This window comes from Cyprinus carpio, chromosome A18, assembly GCF_018340385.1.
Source record: "Cyprinus carpio isolate SPL01 chromosome A18, ASM1834038v1, whole genome shotgun sequence".
NCBI lineage: Eukaryota > Metazoa > Chordata > Actinopteri > Cypriniformes > Cyprinidae > Cyprinus > Cyprinus carpio.
In genome coordinates this window covers 27,114,780-27,137,279 of record NC_056589.1, presented here as the reverse complement: position 1 = coordinate 27,137,279, position 22,500 = coordinate 27,114,780, and the positions used below count along the sequence as shown (strand labels likewise).

General features: G+C 36.6%; 2 protein-coding genes across 4 annotated transcripts in view; both read left to right on the top strand.

Moving 5' to 3' along the window:
- LOC109046852 (thrombospondin type-1 domain-containing protein 4-like) overlaps positions 1–10,160 on the top strand; it is a 31,648-nt gene extending 21,488 nt beyond the window's left edge. For all 3 annotated transcript variants that reach the window (XM_042775688.1, XM_042775690.1, XM_042775689.1), the window contains 10 exons: positions 429–604; positions 1,813–1,912; positions 2,029–2,199; positions 2,984–3,113; positions 4,730–4,934; positions 5,913–6,086; positions 6,161–6,334; positions 7,141–7,320; positions 7,411–7,555; positions 8,605–10,160. In XM_042775688.1, the coding sequence (XP_042631622.1) occupies positions 429–604; positions 1,813–1,912; positions 2,029–2,199; positions 2,984–3,113; positions 4,730–4,934; positions 5,913–6,086; positions 6,161–6,334; positions 7,141–7,320; positions 7,411–7,555; positions 8,605–8,750 (1,601 nt within the window). In that variant the 3' untranslated portion in view covers positions 8,751–10,160. The remainder of the gene's footprint in view (positions 1–428; positions 605–1,812; positions 1,913–2,028; positions 2,200–2,983; positions 3,114–4,729; positions 4,935–5,912; positions 6,087–6,160; positions 6,335–7,140; positions 7,321–7,410; positions 7,556–8,604) is intronic.
- Positions 10,161–10,762: 602 nt separating this feature from the next.
- Positions 10,763–22,105, top strand: slc24a5 (solute carrier family 24 member 5). Its single transcript, XM_042775687.1, has 9 exons — positions 10,763–10,996; positions 13,141–13,320; positions 13,401–13,484; positions 13,719–13,822; positions 13,898–13,998; positions 16,304–16,587; positions 17,292–17,498; positions 21,012–21,113; positions 21,188–22,105. Exons 1-9 carry the CDS (start codon positions 10,837–10,839, stop codon positions 21,508–21,510), a joined length of 1,545 nt encoding a protein of 514 aa, XP_042631621.1. The 5' UTR covers positions 10,763–10,836; the 3' UTR covers positions 21,511–22,105.
- Positions 22,106–22,500: the final 395 nt, after the last annotated feature.

The following is a 22,500-nucleotide window of genomic DNA, read 5'->3' as shown; positions in this document are numbered from 1 at the left end:
CCAAACGTGTCTTAAAAAGTCAACTCTGGATGTGTGACCTGCGGCCAAAGCAGCTATTTCAGAACGCCTCGCTTTAAACCAGCTGCTTGTAAAACACATCAGATCTGTTCAATTACAGCGGAACACATCCTAACGTATATTTCAGTCTCCCTGTAAGTGCTGGTGTGTTAGTTAAAGACCCAGACTGATCTTTTCCTTCCCCTGATTTATGAGCCACAGGATTCAATGAACGTCCCGTGTAAGCGCTGCGAGAGCAAAGACGAGCCGTGCGAGGGCCTCGGGTCACTGAGCGTGAGCTGCGTGTGTTTTATGTGTGTGTCAGAAGCACTGTTAAATGCTGAAGTTCCCCGTCAGCAACAATCCGGCCATAACTCTGAGCAGCTACTGTATGTGTGCGTGTGTGTGTGTGTGTGTGTGTGTGTGTGTAGCTCTGCTCAGCCGGTCTGGCCGATCCATTATTAATGGAAACTGGGCCATCGACCGTCCAGGAATGTATGAGGGAGTGGGAACGATGTTCACGTACCGGCGGCCGAATGAGATCAGCAGCACCGCAGGAGAGTCCTTCCTGGCCGAGGGGCCGACCAACGAGATCCTGGATGTGTTTGTGAGTGACCGTAGATATCTGATGCTAGCACTCTCATTGAGACACATTTTTTAGAACTCAGTATTATGTTATTGCAATATTATTATAGTGTTTTTAATGTTTTTATTAATATAACTATGTAATATAATTAAGAGTTATTTAATTATTCATGTTATTGTTATTATTGGGACATAAATAAATGCATATTTATTCATTTATCTATTGTTATTGTAATATAATACTGATCTATTAATATAATGTTTAATTTTAATAACAAAATTCAGAGTTATTGTTATAATTATTGCATTGTTACATGAACATTTATCTATTATTAACACTTTTTACAGTAGCACATTTTTGGAAACTAATGTTATTGCTGTATAATACTTAATTATTAATATAATGTTTTATTTTTAACAATATAATTAAGTAATATATATTTTTTTGTTATTTATTATTATTATTATTATTATTATTATTTTTCCGGTTAGCTATTTATTGTGACATTTTTGGAACACAATATTGAATTATTGAATATACTGAATTATTCATATAATATGAAATATAATTATTTAATATTCATTATTATTATCATAATCTAATATTATATATATATTAATATATATTATATTATATATTAATATTATATAACAATAGTATACTAATATTGTTGTTGTTATATTTTATATATACTTACAAATATTAATATTATTAGAGCATTATTAAATGTATATTTATTCATTTAGCTATTGTTATTGTAATATAAAACTGAACTATTAATATATTTAATTTGAATAAAATCTATATAATTATGTAATATATTTTTTTGTTGTTTATTATTATTATTGTTATTATTATTACATGTATATTTATCCAGTTATTTATTGTGACACATTTTTGAATTCAATATTGAATTATTTAATTAATCATACTTTTTCATATAAAATGAAATATTAATATTAATATTAATTATTATTACACTAAGATTCTCAATTTATTATTGTTGAGTTGTTATATTTCATATATATATTTAAAATATTATTATTATTGGTGGGGCAATTTTATATGTCCAAAGTGACATTTAAATGAGGATTATTATAAGCATTAATAGTTCATGCTAGCTGTGGAATGTTTGACCGTATTGACCAGTTAAGGACACTGATGCAGTGTGATCCTGACTGTAATAGACTCATCTGATCATCGTCTCGTCTCTGTGTTTGTCTCCTCAGATGATCTACCAGCAGCCCAATCCAGGCGTCCGTTATGAGTTCATCATGCCGTCAGAGAACGCTGTAGACGCTCCGCATCCTAAACAGAACCAGCTGGACGGTCAGTAAATAAATGTTGTGCTCATTTTTCCATAGGTCATTTTTGGTCACTTTTATTACAGCTCTGTCTTTGCATCGTCCTGCGTTCTGTTTACTGGATCTTGTGTCGCTGCACAGTGAATGCTGTGAACGGCCCGTCGACCCCAGAGGATCACGAGAGGTCAGGGGTCAGACATCCTCCTCCCGTCCCGGATAATCAGCTTCCTGCAGCTCCGCCTACAACCAGAGCCAGAGAATATAACTGGAAACTCAGCGGCACCACAGACTGCAGCGCCTCCTGTGGACGAGGTGTGCTTTTACACAAACACTGTGCAGCGTCTAATTCAGTGAAACTTAAACCAAAGGTTCACCCAAAAATGCAAATGTGCTCACCCTCAGTCTTTCCAAGATCAGGATGGGTTTGTTTCTTCATCAGGTTTGGAGAAATGTAGCGTTAGATCAGTGTCTCAGCAATAGATGCTCTGCAGTGAATGGGTGCCGTCAGAATGAGAGTCCAAACAGCTGATAAAAACATCACAATAATCCACAAGTAATCCACAGCACTCCAGTCCATCAGTGAACATCTGGAGAAGACAAAAGATTAAACACATCCAGCATTAAGATGTTTTTAACTCAAATACATAGAGTCTATAATCCATAATAACACTTCCTCCAGTAAAAAAGTGTTCTGGTGTGAATCAGGAGAGAAATCTGCACAGATCAAGCAGCGTTTAAACAGCTCTAAACAAATATGTGTCTGGATTTTGATGTGAGAGACAACAGCAGATGCACTTTTTCACTGGAGGAAGTGTTATTATGGATTATAGACTCTATGTATTTGAGTTAAAAGTGTCTCAATGCTGGATGTGTTTCAGGTTTTGTCTTCTCCAGATGTTCACTGATGGACTGGAGTGCTGTGGATTACTTGTGGATTATTGTGATGTTTTTATCAGCTGTTTGGACTCTCATTCTGACGGCACCCATTCACTGCAGAGCATCCATTGCTGAGACACTGATGCAGTGCTACATTGATATAAAGATAAGCTGCTGTGTCTGAGGCTGATTCTGTAAGCTTGTTGTATCTGATGTTCAGGAAGCAGGTTCTCGGTGTTCGTCTGTGTTCATCGAGGAACTCACGCTCTCGCGCCGAGCGATCTGTGCGACAGCAGCACCAAACCCAGCCCTCAGGAGGAGCCGTGTAACGTCCAGCCCTGCCCTGCCTTGTGAGTCCCCTCTTCTTCGTGTGTGTGTGTGATCAAACCCTGACCAGACTGTCTGTCATGTTCTGATGATCCTTGATGATCTGGTTCAGGAGAGTTTGATCAGGTCTGGAGACCGGTCTGGATCTGAAGAACACTGCAGTAAATGATGCACATCAGTGGTCTTGAGATTATACTGACATCTTCTGGTGATAATGTAGCGAAGACACAGCTGTTTGTGTAGCGCTTTTTACAATCCACATGCTTTCAAAGCAAGTTTTAGGGCTGGGAGGTTGTATTAAGATATTTAAATATTCATCAGTTTTTATTCATTTAGGGGATTTAAATCAAGAGTAAGTGTTTTACAAAAATCATTCATAATATGATTACTTGTCACAGGTAAGAATTCTGAAAAATGATGTTCGGGCAATTAATATCATAATATAAGAAATGCATAATGTGAGGATGCATACTATATATAGTATATAGGCAAGAAATTGAGTTCAGAAAATGAATGCAACATGCTAAATTGCACATTAAATGCTTTCCTCTGCTTGTAATTGATCATGTTCAGATTCCGAGCTCTTTTACTTGCCTGTAAATGTAGTATATAGTATGCATCATCAGTTAAGTGCACTGAAAAAAATTATACTACTTTTTTTTAAGGTAAGTGGTTGCAAACTATTTATTATAAAACGGATCGTTCCGGTCCTTGATTCTGATTGGTTGAGCCACGTTCAAAGCTGTTGTAAATTACAAAGTAACAAAGTAACATACACCTTTGTTTACATTTGTCTTTTGCTCGGCAACCACTTTGTTGCAACCACAACTGTTTCTGAGGAACTACATTGTTTGGTGGAAGAATACTGTTTTTATTAATATCATTACACTTTATTTGCTCTGCTTTATTTTGTGAAACCTTACTACGTATATGAAATAACCGTTTTATAAAAGCTATAAACCCCGTGAAGCCGTGGTTTACAGTGAATTTATAACAGCTAGTGGGGGTTTAGTCATTTGGATTCGTGGTTTACATTGAATTTATAATTGGTTGTTGTTTTTTAGCTGTAAACCACAGCTTCATGGGGCTTTATCTAATAAAAAAATTAAAAATATGTTGAAAGTAAGTCAACTAAATTTGTTTATTTAAATGTAGCTAGAATAAATTAATTGCAACAACTTACCTTAAAAATGTTTTATTTATTTTTTCAATCAATCATTTTTTCAGAATTTGTGTAAATGTCTTAATACATTAAAGTCACCATAAAATCAAAATGGACAGTTCTTTCTTTATGGAATATTGTAGGGTTTATTATAAATGATTTATCCGTGCACATCACTAAGTTTGAAATTGAATTGTGTTTATCTTCTGTTTCATGAATGTCCCATATAAACACTTGAGATGGTTTTATATAAGTGCATTTAGTGTGAAAAAAATAACCTAAATATTAGGATTGTAATTGTACTGTTGTTATATAAAATAATAATGATATTATTATTATTATTATAGGGAATGGTTATGTAGTGCATCTAGTGACTCTGCTGTGTGTGGTGTCTAACAAACACCCTTCAGTGCATCCACATTATACCTGGAGCTCTAGTATCTCACTGTGTGTGTGTGTGTGTGTGTGTGTGTTCAGCTGGGACATCGGCGAGTGGTCCGAGTGCAGTAAGACGTGTGGTTTGGGCGTGCAGCATCGTCAGGTTCTGTGTCGTCAGGCGTACACTAACCACACACTGAACGTTCACAGCAGCCGCTGCCGGCACCTGGAGCGCCCCGAGACCAGCAGCTCCTGCCAGATGAAGATCTGCAGCGAGTGGCAGATCCGCTCCGACTGGAGCCCCGTGAGTGACAGCTGTCAGTCACTGCCCCTCCTCCTCCGGGGCAGTGGGCGGAGCTTGGGTTTGAGAACTGCTCTGGTGTCATTAGTAAAGCTGGAAACACGCTACACACAAGCATCACTGCGGAGAGAACAAATTAGAAAACACATCCAATAGCAATTATTATTATGATTATAAATGCATTATTATTATATTTGAAAGCAAAGATTTTTTTACTGTTTTAAAATAATAATAATAATTTTTATTATCTGATCAAATTATAAAATTAATTAATGAAAAATCACTATAATTCTATTGATCTGTATTTTATAATAATAATAAAAATTACTATTATTATTATTATGTTTGAAAGCAAAAAAAACAATTGTTCTGTAATTGTTCTGTAATTTATAATACTATTATTGTTATTATTATCTAATCAAGTTATAAAATTAATTAATGAAAACTCACTATAATACTATTGATCTGTTTTTATAATTATAATACTAATTATTATTATTATTATTATTATTATTATTATTATTATTACATTTGAAAGCAATAATAGAAAAAACAACCATAAATATTAGTATTGAAATTGTACTGTTGTTATTTAAAATATTATTATCTAATCAAATTATACAGTTAATTAATAAAAAACACTATAATACTATTGATCTGTTTTATAATAATAATAATAATAATTATTATTATTATTATTATTATTATTTTATATAAGATCAGTACAATTACAATACTAATATTACAACACAGTTTTTGCGATTTGATAATCATGCTAAACCATATTGTGTTCTCAGACATTGTTAGAATTAATAAAATGTATCACATTTATGTAACAGTAAAAGTAAGTTTCACTTATATTGATTTGTATATGGCGCTTGGCGCGTGTTAATGTCAGGCCCTGTGTGTGTGTATGTGTGTGTGTGTGTGTGTGTGTGTGTGTGTGTGTGTGTGTGTGTGTGTGTGTGTGTGTGTTGTCAGTGTTCGGTGCCTTGTGGAGTAGGTCAAAGGTCACGTGAGGTGCACTGTGTCAGTAATGTTGGTGATATCGTGGCAGATGACGAGTGCAACATGAAGCTGCGTCCGAGCGACGTGGAGAACTGTGACGCAGGTGTGTGCACTAAGAGCTGGTTCTTCAGCGACTGGAGCGCTCAGGTGAGTCTCGCTCGGTGTGTGATCAGGTGTGTGTCGCTGCGCTCGCTCTCACTGCTGCTTGCTGTGTGACGCAGTGTTCGGCCGACTGCGGCGCGGGGGTGCGGACGCGCAGCGTTCAGTGTCTCACCAATCACATCAGCAGTCTGCCTCTGGAGCGCTGCGGGGCCCAACGGCCCCCCGAGGCCCAGCCCTGCAACAACGGCCCCTGTGAGAGCCGCACGGAGTGGTTCACCGGACCCTGGAGTCAGGTACTTCATGCATTTACTGTGTGTCTGACGTTATAGATCAGGGTTTGTGAGTTGATGAAAAGAAAATAATTATGTCAAATTAAAAATGTAAATAAAACAATAAAAAGTAAACGACTTACTAAAAATTAATTTAATCACAAAATGCAGATTTAAAATAAATGACTTTAAAATAAAAAACAATCAAATTAAACACTAACTGAAAAATGTAAGAAAATGCTAATTTAATATAAACAATATTCAAACAATTAAAACAGTTAAAATAAATATCAATAATGAATTAAATCATATGAATGCTAAATTAAAATAAGTGTTTTTAAAATAAAACCAGTCAAAGTAAACACATGCTAAAAATGTATTGAATCATAAAAATGATTTTAAAATAAAAACATTCAGAATAAAACACTAAAAAGCAAATGCTAAATTAAAATGTGATTTAAAAAAAAAACATCAAATGAACCGCTTAGTAAAAATTAAATAAAAAATGCAAAAGTAAAATAAGTGATTCATTTTAAATTATTATTTAAATTAAATTAATATAAAAACTATTAAAAGAAACACTTACTAAAAATGCATTAAATCATAACAAAACAAAATTAAAATAAAATATTTAAAAAAAAAAAAAACTGTAATCCAACTGCAAAATTAAAATAAATGATTTTAAAATTATCAAAACAAAAATTAATTAAATCATAAAAATGCTCAATTAAAATAAGTCTATAAAAAACATGTATATACGTGTCTGTGTGTGTGTGTGTGTGTGTGTGTGTGTGTGTGTGTGTGTGTGTGTGTGTGTGTGTGTGTGTCAGTGCTCGGCGGAGTGCGGCTCTGGCGGTCAGCAGAGGGCAGTGGTGTGTCTGATGAGGTCTGACGAGGGTTTCGTCGTGATGCCGGCGTACGAGTGCTCGTCTCTGGACAAACCTCTGAGCCAGCAGAGCTGCTTCATCAAGACCTGCGGAGCCAAGTGGTTCCACACCGACTGGAGCGCGGTGAGACCATCACACCAACAACCACACAGCAGCTCAGCCAGATCAGCTCAGCTCATGTGTGTGTGTGTGTGTGTGTGTGTGTGTGTGCAGTGCTCAAAGACGTGTGAGACAGGGTACCGTGTGCGAGAGGTGCGCTGTCTGACCGATGACATGATGACCAGCGAGCGCTGCGACGAAACACTGAAGCCTCCGGACAAGGAGGAGTGTCACCCTGAGCCCTGCCTGCCTCTGATTGGTCAGTCCCCTCATTAATATGCAAACATGCCACTGCATGATCATTTCATAAAAGCACCTCTGGAAATCTTGACACATTTACCCAAAATCAAAAGAAAGAAACTGTATTTTGTATATAGAAAATTATTATATATATATATATATATAAAATTATTATTATTATATTTTTTACTGTTTTATGGCTTTTCTCATTGCTGAAATACATATTATTTAAATATGCAAAATAGTTATAAATTATGCTGATTGTATTTATTGAAACAACAAACATTGTATTACTATGGAAGTTTATTTCTGCCACAGAATAAAAAAAAATGCAATTGCAACATTTTATCTTATTTATATTTTGCTGTTCTGAGAATTGTGAGAAAAAAAGCCAGAATTCTGAGATAAAGTTTTTGCCTTTTTAGTAAAATTTTAAAATTCTGTTTTTACTCCATAGTTTCAATATATTACAGTAAGTTTGCTTTTATTAAAAAAAAGAAAAAGAATAAGAATCAAACAATGGTCATCATTGAGAATTATAACAATTACTGAAAAAACAATAAGAAAACATCTGGATGCATTACAAAATAATTAAATCATAAAACTGCTTAATTAATATAAACAATTATAAAACAAAAAATAAAACAGTAATGATACATTTGCAGGTAAATGTGCTTAATTATCATGAATTTAATGTCGGAATGCAAAAATAGGCTTTATTTTCCTTATGCAAAGTATTTATTCATGTAAAAATGAATATTTATCCTTAATGCAAAACTGTATAGGTGTTGTGTGCATGTTTTCATATGATTCTCCACATTGCATTGGTGTTTTTCAGATAAGAAGTGTTGCAATAAATACATTAAAAACAACTGAAATAAACACTAAAAATTAATTAAATCTTAAAATACACTAAAATAAAGACTAATAACTAAAACTAAATGAAATAAAAAAAAATGTTCAATTATTATAAATAAAACCAGGTTGCAGTAACACATGTGCATTCTGGCTTGAAAGCGTTTAGGTGCGGTTCTCTGCTGCATCGGTTTAATTTGTGTGTGTTTTCAGATGAGAAGTGCCGTGATAAATACTTCAACTGTAACGTGGTGGTGCAGGCGCGTCTCTGCGTGTACGACTACTATCAGATGGCGTGTTGCGCGTCCTGCACGCGTGTGGCGCAGAGGAGCTCCGAACACTGGGCACAGCGATCGTGACCAGAGACGCTCTGACTCGAACACGGCTGTCTTTGGAGGAGAGATGGTGTCAGATCAGGTGCAGCGTGTGATGATGAGATCAGTATGTACTCAGTGCGTCACACATGAACACTAGAGCGCAGGACGAGGAGAGAATCACTGCGTTAGCAACCACTTCACTTCTGTTCACACTGCGGATTTAAAGTGACTTGAGCGTTATTCAGAGTGAATGTGATCAGAACAGAAAGGATCTCTGAGAGGAGCGGCGCTGTGTGGAACTGCGGTGTGAACGTGTTCAGCTCACTGCAGAACTGACTCCGGTTCCTCAGATCTGAAACGTAGATCCGGTTAGATACACTTTCTGATTGGATAAACGCTCATCGATATGCTTCAAGAGCAAAAACACAAAGACAATGATTCATACTGACAGAATTAACATATGGAGTTAAAATAGTCTCAAAATTAACGTGTTTACAAAATATGATTCACAAATGCAATAGCTATGTCATATTCACAAAACAAAGCTTTTGTGTATTATGCATTATGTATGTACGTTGCAATGCATCTTTTCATAAATAATTGGTTTGTTAGCCATGTTTTTTATGCATTATATTTTCTAAAGGTGTAACAATGAGTGTTATAAAGCATTATAACAGTGGTTACAATTACTCATGAGGTCATTACAAGTCATATTTAATGCATTAAAACTATTTTTTATGCAAAATATATAAAGGTTTTCAGTAAAGTGTAACTAAAAAAAAAAAATCACAAACTCATGATGTTATTCATATTCACAGAATTGTTTTTTGCAAATGCATGACCAAATTTATGTTCACAAAATAAGATTCACAAATGCACATTTCTGAACGAGTGATTTTTAGACGTGAGTTTTCAGTCATAATGCGCTTTGTTCGATGTTCTGAATCAAAGATTAAAACGTGGCTTGATTAATTTTGAGACTGTTTTAGCTCCATAACAGCCACAGCGATGAAGTGCGTTTGAACTGACGTGAACATGTAAGTCTTATATTTTTATTGTACTCACTGTATTTATATTTTGAACACATTCAGTTCGTAGTTTTGAAACAGATTTGTCAGCATTGTCATTCTCATTCAGAAGCGTTTATCTGTATCTTTTTAATCTTTATAAAGCTGATTAAAGTCTAAAGATGAACTCTATTCCTCCTGATCTGAATCAAGCTTGAAATGAATCATATAATAACATCATAACAGCTCATAAGATAATGTGGAGTAAAAAAAGTGTGTGTAAAAAAAAAAAATTGCAATTATGATTTAATATGTGATTTTTAAATGTGATATTTTAATGTTTCAGATTTGCTGCTTGTTTGGACAATTTGGCCTAAAATTTCAAGATTACATATTAATTGTATTGTAAATAATGTATAAGAATAATAAACACAGCATTTCTTTATTTTTTTTCTTTTATAATTACTACTACTACAAAATAAAAATATTAAACAAAATATTTATATTTTAATATTTCAATAGAATGTAAAAATAAGTATTTAGGGAAAATAATAATAATTATTATTAACTAAATAACTAAAGTTTGATTAACCTGCACTAAAATGAAAATCTGAACTATTTCTGTCATTTTTAGCAGGTGAAGAGATGGAAAATGTGTGCAATCCCATCAAACTTGTTGTGGACGAGGCATAGAAATTGAACAAATCAGAGTCATCGCAGTCTAAATTTGTGCAGAGAATCAAATGATCTCCTTAAGAGGCACATCATTGTGTGTGATAACATTTGTATTTGTCAAACCACTTCAGCCCTGAAGGCTTGAGACTCATTCATGCAGAATAAAGAGTCCCGTGACACACACACACACACACTCCCTCTCTCTCTCTCTCTCTCTCTCTCTCTCTCTCTCTCTCACACACACACACACACACCGACTCCCTCTCTCTCTCTCTCTCTCTCTCTCTCTCTCTCTCTCTCACACACACACACACACTCTCACACACTCTCTCTCTCTCTCTCTCTCTCTCTCTCTCTCTCACACACACACACACACACTCCCTCTCTCTCTCTCTCTGAGCTCCGGCGGCTCCGTGTCTCTCCTGGCGTGTCTTTAGTCGGTGGGAATGATGAGGACAGACGTGGTTCTTCACAGGAGGAAGCGCAGAGAGGTTCTGCTGTACATCATCGCTGTAGTTCTGCTGATATTCGCAGTGGTTCATCTCATCTTCTACGCTGGAAAGAGTTTTCAGGGTTCGGCTGAAGTGAGAGTCCGGCGGGATCTCGGTGAGAGAGATTTCATTCATTCACCCAGCATCCAGTCACATGTGTTTCTACAGCGCTTTATACAATACAGACCGTTTGAAAGCAGCTTCACAGAGATAAACAGAAAAAACAACAGTGTTAATGTTGTAAAATTAATCGGTTATACTGCTTTACAGCTCTACAGAAGACAATAGAGTCATTATTCAGATCAAATTAGTTCAAGTTTTGTTTTTATCCGATAGTGTCAGTGCTGTTAAACTGATATTACTGAATATTAATGGTCTATAACCCTCTGATTCTCTTCGGTCATTTTTGACTGAAAACCTTAACTTTAAAAAAAAATTATTTTTTTAAATTAATTTTCTTAATGATACAAAACTTGGTAAAGGTTGTGGGAACTTGCTATGTGAACACACACACACACACACACACACACACACACACACACACACACACACACACACACACACACAAAAAAAACCATACACATGATTCAATGAGGTTGAATGGTCCTGAAAAAAACAGTCACACTTGTTCACACTGGAAACTAATGAAAAGCAAATTACATGTAGTGGAAGTGATTGGTACCGAGGACAAAAATCTGACTGAAAGCTCTTTATATTTGAATTGTAGGTATCAGGTTTGGAAACATTACTATTTTTAATGTTTTTGAAAGAAGTTTCTTCTGCTCATCAAGCCTGCATTTATTTGATCAAAAATACAGAAAAAGGTATGTAATATTGTGATATATGATTACAATTTAAATATTGTTTTTAAATTTATTATACTTTAAATTATCATTTATTTCTGTGATGCAAAGCTGAATTTTTAGGATCATTATCCACATGATCCTTTAGAAATCATTCTAATATGATGATTTCATTATCAAAGTTGGAAACAGTTCTGCTGCTTAATATTTTTTCATAACATGTGATACTTTTTTAGGATACTTTTATGGATAAAAAGTAAAAAGATAAAAAAAAGAAGCTATGTTTTTAAAATATAAATATTTTGTAATAACAATATACACTACTGGTCAGTAATTTGGGGTCAGTAATTTTTTTTCGTTTCTTTTTTTTAAATAAAATCAATACTTTTATTCAGCAAGGATGTGTTAAATTGATAAAAAGTGATAGTAAAGAAAATATATTATTAGAATATATATTATTAGAATTTTTTTTTATTTTGAATAAATGCAGTTCTTTTTTTAACCTTTTCTTCATCAAATATATTAGACAGCAGAACTGTTTCCAACACTCATAATAAATCAGAATATTAGAATGATTTCTAAATGATCATGTGATAGACTGGATGTTTACATGTGACACTGAAGGCTGGAGTAATGATGCTGAAAATTCAGCTTTGCATCACAGGAATCAATTATTTTTTTAAAGTATATTCAAATAGAAAACTATTATTTTAAGTTGTAATAATATTTCACAATATTACTGTTTTTTTCTGTATTTTTGATCAAATAAATGCAGGCTTGATGAGCAGAAGAGACTTCTTTCAAAAACATTAAAAATAGTAATGTTTTCAATCTTTTGACCTGTACTGTAATATATATATATATATATATATATATATCTTTATATATATATAACCTTTTTTTTTTATATATCAACTTCAAATTTGAAACATAACTTGTTTAGACTTATGGATTTGATTACAGTAAATATGTTTTAAAAGTAAATATTTTATATAACATTTAAAAATGGTATTTTTTTGCATTTTTCATAACAATAGACTTACACTTCTATAACTTCTTAAATGTAACTTTTTTTTTTCACTTAAGAAATAATCTGCCAAGTGACTTACAACAATTTAAGCAGGATATTTCATCTTCATATCTATGCTCAAAAAGTGGTTAACAGGTAATAAATGGATCATAACTGTTCCATAAATATAAGTTCGAACCTTAAAATCTCCTAAACTAATTTTAAAATACAAATTGATGAACTAACAAAACATTAATGAACTAAAATATAATACATTCGTTGCATTGAAAAAAAAAATTGGACCACCATGTGAGCAGCACCAGAAGGTCAAACCCTTCAAAACTCGTGAGCAGCAGAAACTCGAATGAAGATCTGTGTGTGTGTGTGTGTGTGTGTGTGTGTGTGTGTGTGTGTGTGTGTGTGTGTGTGTGTGTGTGTGTGTTTCAGAAAATGCGTCTGACTGCATCCCGCCGCAGTCGTCTGAATTTCCAGAAGGATTCTTCACGGTTCAGGAGAGGAAGGACGGAGGGATTCTGATTTATTTCATGATCATTTTCTACATGCTTCTGTCCGTGTCGTTTGTGTGTGATGATTACTTCCTGCCATCTCTGGAGCTCATCAGCGAGCGTAAGCCGTGGTTTGTCAGGTTTCTGCTGGAGTGTGTGTGTGTGTTCAGTGTGATTTCACCGGATCTGTGTGTGTTTCAGGTCTCGGTCTTTCGCAGGACGTCGCTGGAGCCACTTTCATGGCAGCCGGGAGCTCGGCACCGGAACTCGTCACGGCATTTCTGGGTAAATTTATTTATTTTTTCCTACTGAGGAATTTTAAAGGAAACATCTGAGTCAAAATCGATATATAAAGACAAACAGTATTTAGCAACTTTTTATTGAATGAGGTTGCTCTATGATCTTCTGTTTATACTGTATAGCTGAAACTGAAGTTGTAATTATAAAGCGATCCGCTTTTTTTTTTGCTCGTGAGCAGTGAGATCAGTGCAGAGTAACATCAGGTGTGTTTGTGCTCAGGTGTGTTCGTGACGAAGGGAGACATCGGCGTGAGCACCATCATGGGATCAGCCGTCTATAACCTGCTGTGCATCTGTGCGGCGTGTGGCCTGCTGACCTCTGCGGTGAGTGACCTCACACACACACACACACACACACAACACGCTCGTTATTCACATGACGTGTTTTACTCTGTTCAGGTGGGTCGTCTCTCCTGCTGGCCATTGTTCAGGGATTGTGTGGCGTACGCCATCAGCGTCGCTGCAGTCATCGCTATCATCTCAGATAACAGAGTTCACTGGTGAGTCTGCGAAGAGTCTGAACAAAACAGTTTTTAATAAAAATGCTGTTTGATCAGTTAGTAAAGTAGCAGCACACTGCTCAAAACAAGTGCACTGCACAGGTCCTGAAAAGCGAAGCCAAAAACATTTGGATTGCCGTCCGGTGGGTGACTGCAGTAAAGGTCATAAACCCCACCCTCTCCATGTAAACTAATAGACATAAATCAAGCTAAAAATTCTAATTATACTTCAAATACATTTTTCCCAAAGATAGTTTCAATCATTAGTTAGATATTTCTTGTCATGCTGATGTATGTTCAAGTGTTTGTTTTTCTAATAAGTTTGCTTTTAGTTTGTTATTTGATGCTATAAAAACAGGGAGTGGTGTAATGATTGTGAGCTCACGACGGGTCTGAAGGAGTTTGAGTGGGACTTTGATACAGCAGCTCGACCTCAAGATCACTCCTGCGCAGATTCTGGCTCCAGACGAATCACTCCTGCGCAGATTCTGGCTCCAGATGAATCACTTCTGCACAGATTCTGGCTCCAGACGAATCACTTCTGCACAGATTCTGGCTCCAGACGAATCACTTCTGCGCAGATTCTGGCTCCAGACGAATCAGTCCTGCGCAGATTCTGGCTCCAGATGAATCACTCCTGCGCAGATTCTGGCTCCAGATGAATCACTTCTGCACAGATTCTGGCTCCAGACGAATCACTTCTGCACAGATTCTGGCTCCAGACGAATCACTTCTGCGCAGATTCTGGCTCCAGACGAATCAGTCCTGCGCAGATTCTGGCTCCAGACGAATCACTTCTGCACAGATTCTGGCTCCAGACGAATCACTTCTGCACAGATTCTGGCTCCAGACGAATCACTTCTGCACAGATTCTGGCTACAGATGAATCACTTCTGCACAGATTCTGGCTCCAGACGAATCACTTCTGCACAGATTCTGGCTCCAGACGAATCACTTCTGCACAGATTCTGGCTCCAGACAAATCACTCCTGCGCAGATTCTGGCTCCAGACGATTCAGAACTGCACAGATTCTGGCTCCAGACGAATCACTCCTGCGCAGATTCTGACTCCAGATGAATCAGAACTGCGCAGATTCTGGCTCCAGACGAATCACTCCTGCGCAGATTCTGACTCCAGACGAATCAGAACTGCACAGATTCTGGCTCCAGACGAATCACTCCTGCGCAGATTCTGACTCCAGACGAATCAGAACTGCGCAGATTCTGGCTCCAGACGAATCAGAGGAACTGCACAGATTCTGGCTCCAGACAAATCACTCCTGCGCAGATTCTGGCTCCAGACGAATCAGAACTGCGCAGATTCTGGCTCCAGACGAATCAGTCCTGCGCAGATTCTGGCTCCAGACAAATCAGTCCTGCGCAGATTCTGGCTCCAGACGAATCAGAACTGCACAGATTCTGGCTCCAGACGAATCACTCCTGCGCAGATTCTGACTCCAGACGAATCAGAACTGCGCAGATTCTGGCTCCAGACGAATCAGAACTGCACAGATTCTGGCTCCAGACAAATCACTCCTGCGCAGATTCTGGCTCCAGACGAATCAGAACTGCGCAGATTCTGGCTCCAGACGAATCAGTCCTGCGCAGATTCTGGCTCCAGACAAATCAGTCCTGCGCAGATTCTGGCTCCAGACGAATCAGAACTGCACAGATTCTGGCTCCAGACGAATCACTCCTGCGCAGATTCTGACTCCAGACGAATCAGAACTGCGCAGATTCTGGCTCCAGACGAATCAGTCCTGCGCAGATTCTGGCTCCAGACAAATCAGTCCTGCGCAGATTCTGGCTCCAGACGAATCAGAACTGCACAGATTCTGGCTCCACACAAATCAGTCCTGCGCAGATTCTGACTCCAGACGAATCAGTCCTGCGCAGATTCTGTCCCCAGACGAATCAGAACTGCACAAACTCTGGCTCCAGACGAATCACTCCTGCGCAGATTCTGGCTCCAGACGAATCAGGACTTTGCAGATTCTGGCTCCAAACAATCACTCCTGCGAAGATTCTGTCTCCAAATGAATCAGTACTGTGCAGACTCGAGCGCCAAAACAAATCACTGCTGCACAGACCCCGGCTCCAAATGACATTATTTGCAAAATGACAGCAGCCATACTGAGTGAAAAAAAATCCAAAAACTTGCAAAAAATTAAAAAATTCAATTCAGATTTTTTTCATCACTTACAGTTTGGCCTACAAAAGTACATCATGTGTTATATGTGTGTTTATATATGCTCTAACTTCATAGCCCTCAGCTTTGACTGTGATCTGATGGTTGTGTCTGCAGGTATGACAGCGCATGTCTTCTGCTGGTGTATGGCGTGTACGTGTGTGTGCTGTGTTTCGATCTGAAGATCAGTGAGTACATGATGCAGCGCTTCAGCCCGTGCTGCTCGTGTCTGAATAAGAGCTCGCGGGAGCGAGACGAACAGCAGCCGCTGGTGGGATGGAGTGACGACAGCAGCCTCCGCCTTCACCGCCGCTCCCGAGCCGACAGCGGCATCTTCCAGGACGACTCCGGATATTCCCACCTCTCTCTCAGCCTGCACGGACTGAACGAGATAACCGACGGTACTTGATCAAATCACATCCTCACATTAGTGTGTGCTGTTCAATTGCAGAAAAATATCTTTCTGCTTTTCTGTTGCAGAAAGTCTTTTTATCATAATTTTGGTAATACCTACAAAGAACCCATCAAAACAAACAAACCAAAACAAATTTCCACTGCATATAACAAACAATAAATAATAATAATAATCCATTAATACAAAAAACAAATAAAAAAGATGCCCCATTATATACATTTCAGCCCAAATAAATAAATAAATTAAAACAGTAATGACAAAAATAGATTCTTTATGTTTTTAAATACATAAATAAATAAAAATAGAAATAAAATATTTGTATAATTAATATATTATTTAAAATATATTAATAAAATAATAATAATAATAGAAAAATACATATAAAAAGCTGGTTTATTATATACATGTTGTATATAATGTATACACACACACACACACACACACACACACACGTTTATTAAGACATCATTAACTTGGAGTCCATTTGTCTAATGCAAGTCAAGACTGGCATAGAATGTGCGGCCGTAAGCTTGTACTGAACAATTTTTTCCAGTGTAAGCTGATGCATGAGTCTCTAATCTAATGTGCAAAATTAGCATTTGTTTTAAGTTGAAAGTAGTTTATTAAAACTTTATTTTTCAGCAGCCTCACGTTTGCACGTCTCTCTCTCTCTCTCTCTCTCTCTCTCAGAGCAGAAGAGTGTGTTCACGATGCCGGAACACGATCTGAAGCGGATCCTGTGGGTTCTGTCGCTGCCGGTCATCGTGCTGCTGTTCCTGACCGTTCCTGACTGCAGGAGACGCTTCTGGAGGAAGTGCTACATGATCACCTTCCTGATGTCGGCCGTCTGGATCTCTGGATTCACATACGTGCTGGTGTGGATGGTCACCGTCGTCGGTAAACACGCTTTCGTCTGTTTGTTCTGTTGTTGCAGTGATTTATCTGGTAAACGGTCATCACAGTGACCTGCACTGCTGGAAATCAAACCCACGATCTTTGTGTTGCGAGCATCAACCCGATGAGCTACAGGAATGCAAGTCAAGTTTAGTTATATCCTTTCGCAAAACACATAGATTCAAAGCATCTTTACTGAAAGTCACACTGTTTTGTCTTTAATGCCTTAGTGGTTTTGATCGATTAATTTGTCGGTTTTGTTTGATTATGCGATTTACATATTGGTTGTTTTTGTTCGATTACGAGATTTAAATATTGGTCGTTTTTGTTAGATTACGAGATTAAAAAATTGGTTAGTTTTGTTTGATTTAAATGTTTTTCGGTTTTGTTCGATTTTGAGATTTAAATATTGGTCGTTTTTGTTCGATTACGAGATTAAAAAATTGGTTGGTTTTGTTCGATTTCGATATTTAAATGTTTTCCGGTTTTGTTCGATTACAAAATTTAAATATTGGTTTTATTCGCTTACGAGATTTAAATATAGTCCAGTTTTGTTCGATTTCGATTTTTAAATATTGGTTGTTGTTTTTTTTTTTCGATTTTGATATTTAAATATTTTCCAGTTTTGTTCGATTTCGATATTTAAATGTCGTTTTGTTCGCTTACGAGATTTAAATGTCGTTTTGTTCGATTACGAGATTTAAATATTGGTTTTATTCATTACGAGATTTAAATATAGTCCAGTTTTGTTCGATTTCGATTTTTAAATATTGATTGTTGTTTTTTTTTTTCGATTTTGATATTTAAATATTTTCCAGTTTTGTTCGATTTCGATATTTAAATGTCGTTTTGTTCGATTTCGAGATTTAAATGTCGTTTTGTTCTATTACGAGATTTAAATATTGGTTTTATTCAATTATGAGTTTAAATATTTTCATTTTTGTTCGATTACGAGATTTAAATATTGGTTTTATTTGATTACGAGATTTAAATGTTTGTAAGTTTTGTTTGATTACAAGATTTAAATATTGGTTTTCGAAGTAGCTGCTAAAAAGTTGACAATGCCAGTGTTGGGGAAAGTTACTTAATGCATTACAATATTACATTACTCCATAAAAAATAACTAATTGCATTTCTTAGTTTTAACTGAAAGTAATCCATTACGCTACTTTTGTGTTACTTTTTGTCATCTGAGCTGGGTTTGCTTATGTTTTTTAATAACAACAACAACAAAAAAAGTTATATTTTTGGCAAGGCCCTTTCAAACCAAAAGTGAATTTAATAATCCACATGCTGAAGGAAAATCACTCCTGATTACTCTCAACACGGGACAGAGCTGCCAGTCAGTACATGGGAAAATACAGTAACTTGCATTTCTTATTTGAAATAGCAACTCTGATATTTTGTTGTAAATTTAAACTACAGGCTTACAAAACCATTCTCAAACATCTACTTATTTCAGCATTAGTGCAGACATGCAGGTGTGATGTTGTGAGACACAGTTGATCTCGTGATTGACTTTGACCTTTCTGAAGTGTGTGGAATATTTCATACTGTCTGGAGGTTTCCGGTATGAAATTGATAAGAAACCGCTGTTGTTCCCCCAGAGTCACATGTAGTTTTATCCTGCATGTTAGTCATGTTTCTCAAATATTTCAATTCAGTGTTGCAGGTTTTAGTATGTCTAGTCTTGTTCCGTCTGGTTTGTTCTGATTGATTATTTTGCATTGCGTTAGTTCCCAGCCGCAGTCGTCATGTAGCTGCGCTGCAGATGTCATGTTTTTGAGCGGGTCACATGCTAACCTCTCCATTCCTGAAATGCCAGCGTTGTATCCTGAAGGATTATGATGCTGGAGACTCGAGTCTCTCCGGTCGGTCCGTGCTGGATTACAGCCGGCTGAAGCCCACGGGGGCTGTGAGAAACCATGTGATGCAGCCCCATATAATAGGATTATTATCCTGCACACGGTCACACAGATTCACATGAGCGCTGGAGAGCCGGCGGAGCTTTAGAGCGACTCTAATGAGCAGGTACTGAGAGAGAGAAACCCCGAGGACAACGACGTCACTCTGAACCTCCTGCCCCCGAATAACAGCTCAGAGACGCTCGTGATAGATTCTTAACCTTTCAGAAAGAAGTTTCTTCTGCTCACCAAGGCTGCATTTATTTGATCAAAAATATTGTAAAACAGTGAAGTATAATTATGTTTTAAAACAGCTGTTTTCTGTGTGAATCTCTGTTAAACTGTAATTTATTTCTGTGATGCGCAGCTGTATTTTCAGCATCATTAATTCAGTCTTCAGTGTCACATGATCTTCAGAAATCATTCTAATATGATGATTTGCTGCTCAAGAAACATTTCTGATTATTATCAATGTTGAACACAGTTGTGCTGCACAATATTTTTGTGGAAACCGTGATGCATTTTATTTTTCAGGATTCACAGATGAACAGAAAGTTCAAAAGAACAGCATTTCTTTGAAATAGATATCTTTTGTAGCATTATCTTTACTGTCACTTTTAATCCATTTAATGCATCCTTGATTAATTTTTTTCTTCTTTTTTATTTTTAAATCTTATTTAGTCCAACTTTTTAGTGGTAATTTATCACAGTTTTTATATTCTTGAGCAGCAAATCATCATATTAGAATGATTTCTGAAGATCATGTGACACTGAAGACTGGAGTAATGATGCTGAAAATACAGCTGCGCATCACAGAAATAAATTACAGTTTAACAGAGATTCACACAGAAAACAGCTGTTTTACATTCTAATAATATTTCACTGTTTTACTGTTTTTTTTTCTGAGACTTCTGTCATAAACATAAATATTTATAGCTTTATATCTGCATTTTAAAGTTGGGCTTCCGTTCTCTCTCAATAAATTTTCATTTGTTTTAGCATGCAAATTTAACACATGCAATTTTTTTATTTTTTAGCCTCAACATTGCAAAAATACAGTACAATTTTACATTTTGTCATGTTAGTTTTTCATACTCCAGCTATTTAATTTTAGTTATATCAAACACCTTTAACCAGTTTCTCCAATTTAACAACCAGGGAAAAACAAGATTAGTAAAATTAAAAACAAATACATAGTAGTAGCAATAATTTAATATTAATAATATATAATTAGAATATCATAAAATAATACATAAATATAGCAATAAAAATAAATAATGGAAGTTCAAGTGACTTTAAGGTAGTTAGAACAAATAAGTATTTTATAGCATTAATAAAGAATGAATAAACTATTATCTTTTGTAAAGCTGAGAATTTCTCATTACGGATTAATTTTACATTAACAGTAATTTTGGAAGTCAGTGGCTACCTCAACTGTTTGCTCACCAACATTCTTCAAAATGTGTTTTTCAGGTTTGTAACGAGAGTAAATGATGACAGAATTTTAATTTTTGGTTGAACTGTCTCTTTAATGACTCCAGATGAGCTCAGTTATGTCTGTTATTAAGGGAATCTTTTAGCCGTCTTAGCAGGATCTGCTGTCTGTGTTCAGGCGAGACGCTGGGAATCCCGGACACAGTGATGGGAATGACGCTCCTGGCGGCGGGAACCAGCATCCCGGACACCGTGGTCAGTGTGATGGTCGCTCGCGAAGGTAAAGAAACCCTCACGTGTCCAAACAGCACACAGCGCAGAGCGTGCGGCTGATCAGTGACTCGTCTCGCGCAGGTAAAGCTGACATGGCCATGTCCAACATCGTGGGCTCGAACGTCTTCGACATGCTGTGTCTGGGTCTGCCGTGGTTCATCAAGACGGTGTTTGTGGACACTGGGTCTCCGGTGGAGGTCAACAGCAGCGGTCTGGTCTTCATGTCCTGCACGCTGCTGCTCTCCATCGTCTTCCTCTTCGTGGCCGTTCACATCAACGGCTGGAAGCTGGACTGGAAGCTGGGTCTGGTGTCTCTGGTGTGTTACGTGCTCTTCGCCACGCTGTCCATCCTCTACGAGCTCGGGATCATCGGGAACAATCCCATCCGCGCCTGCAGTGACTGACGCGCCGCTGGGAACATGACGCCGCTGATGCGCCTCGTTCCATCAGTCAACGATCATGTGAGGACACTTATGGATAAAAATAAAAGGTTGAGGGTTTTTTTTCACTGCGAGATCAACCGCATCAGTGCATCACTGCCTCATGCTCATTTATGACAAACAGTGGTCCATGAAGTGATTCTGTAACAAGGGATGCTTTTGACCTCACCGTATCGTGAAACATGTTCATTAAAAAATAATATATTCACATAAAACATTCTTTAATGACCTTTAAAACAGATTGATTTCAGTTGTTTAATGGTGTCATTAACCATCGCATCATTAAAAGTTTAAAAAGTCTTTAAAAGTAAATTTCATACTTTTTTTTGCTTCATCAGAATAGAATGACATTTGATGACTTTTTTTTTGTTTTGTCGTATTAGCTGTGAACACACACACAAAATCATGGCGTCATATAGGCTACATGATTCAGAGATGTTAAAGGGTCAAAAAATAAATTAAAAAAATCTCTTGGTACCTTTGCGGTCAAAAAATGACCGAGGCAAAAAATAGCTCATAAAAATTTTATAAATATTGCATAGTATCATAAAATTCCCTGAAAATTCCAAATAATACAAAAAAAATAAAAATAAAATAAATAAATATATATATATATATACACACACACACACACACACACAGATTACATTGATTTTCCTGAAAGAAAAAAAACAAAAAAACAATTCCAGGCTTCAGTCACATTTGATCGTGAAGGTATGAAGCGTGACCCTAAAACAGAAATACATTTATATCAGTGTTACTGTCTTCAGTCGACGCACTGCATTTGCTCGTGATGAGCACATTTTTTCTCGGTTCCCAGCTTATTTTCACGATGGCAAGAGTTGATTCTCCATAAAAGGTTATTGCTCAGGGATTTTAGTAAATGTGATAAATGAGAAAAAAAATCTGTTTAATAAGAATGCGCTTGTATTTCTGATTGAGTTAGTTTAGTAA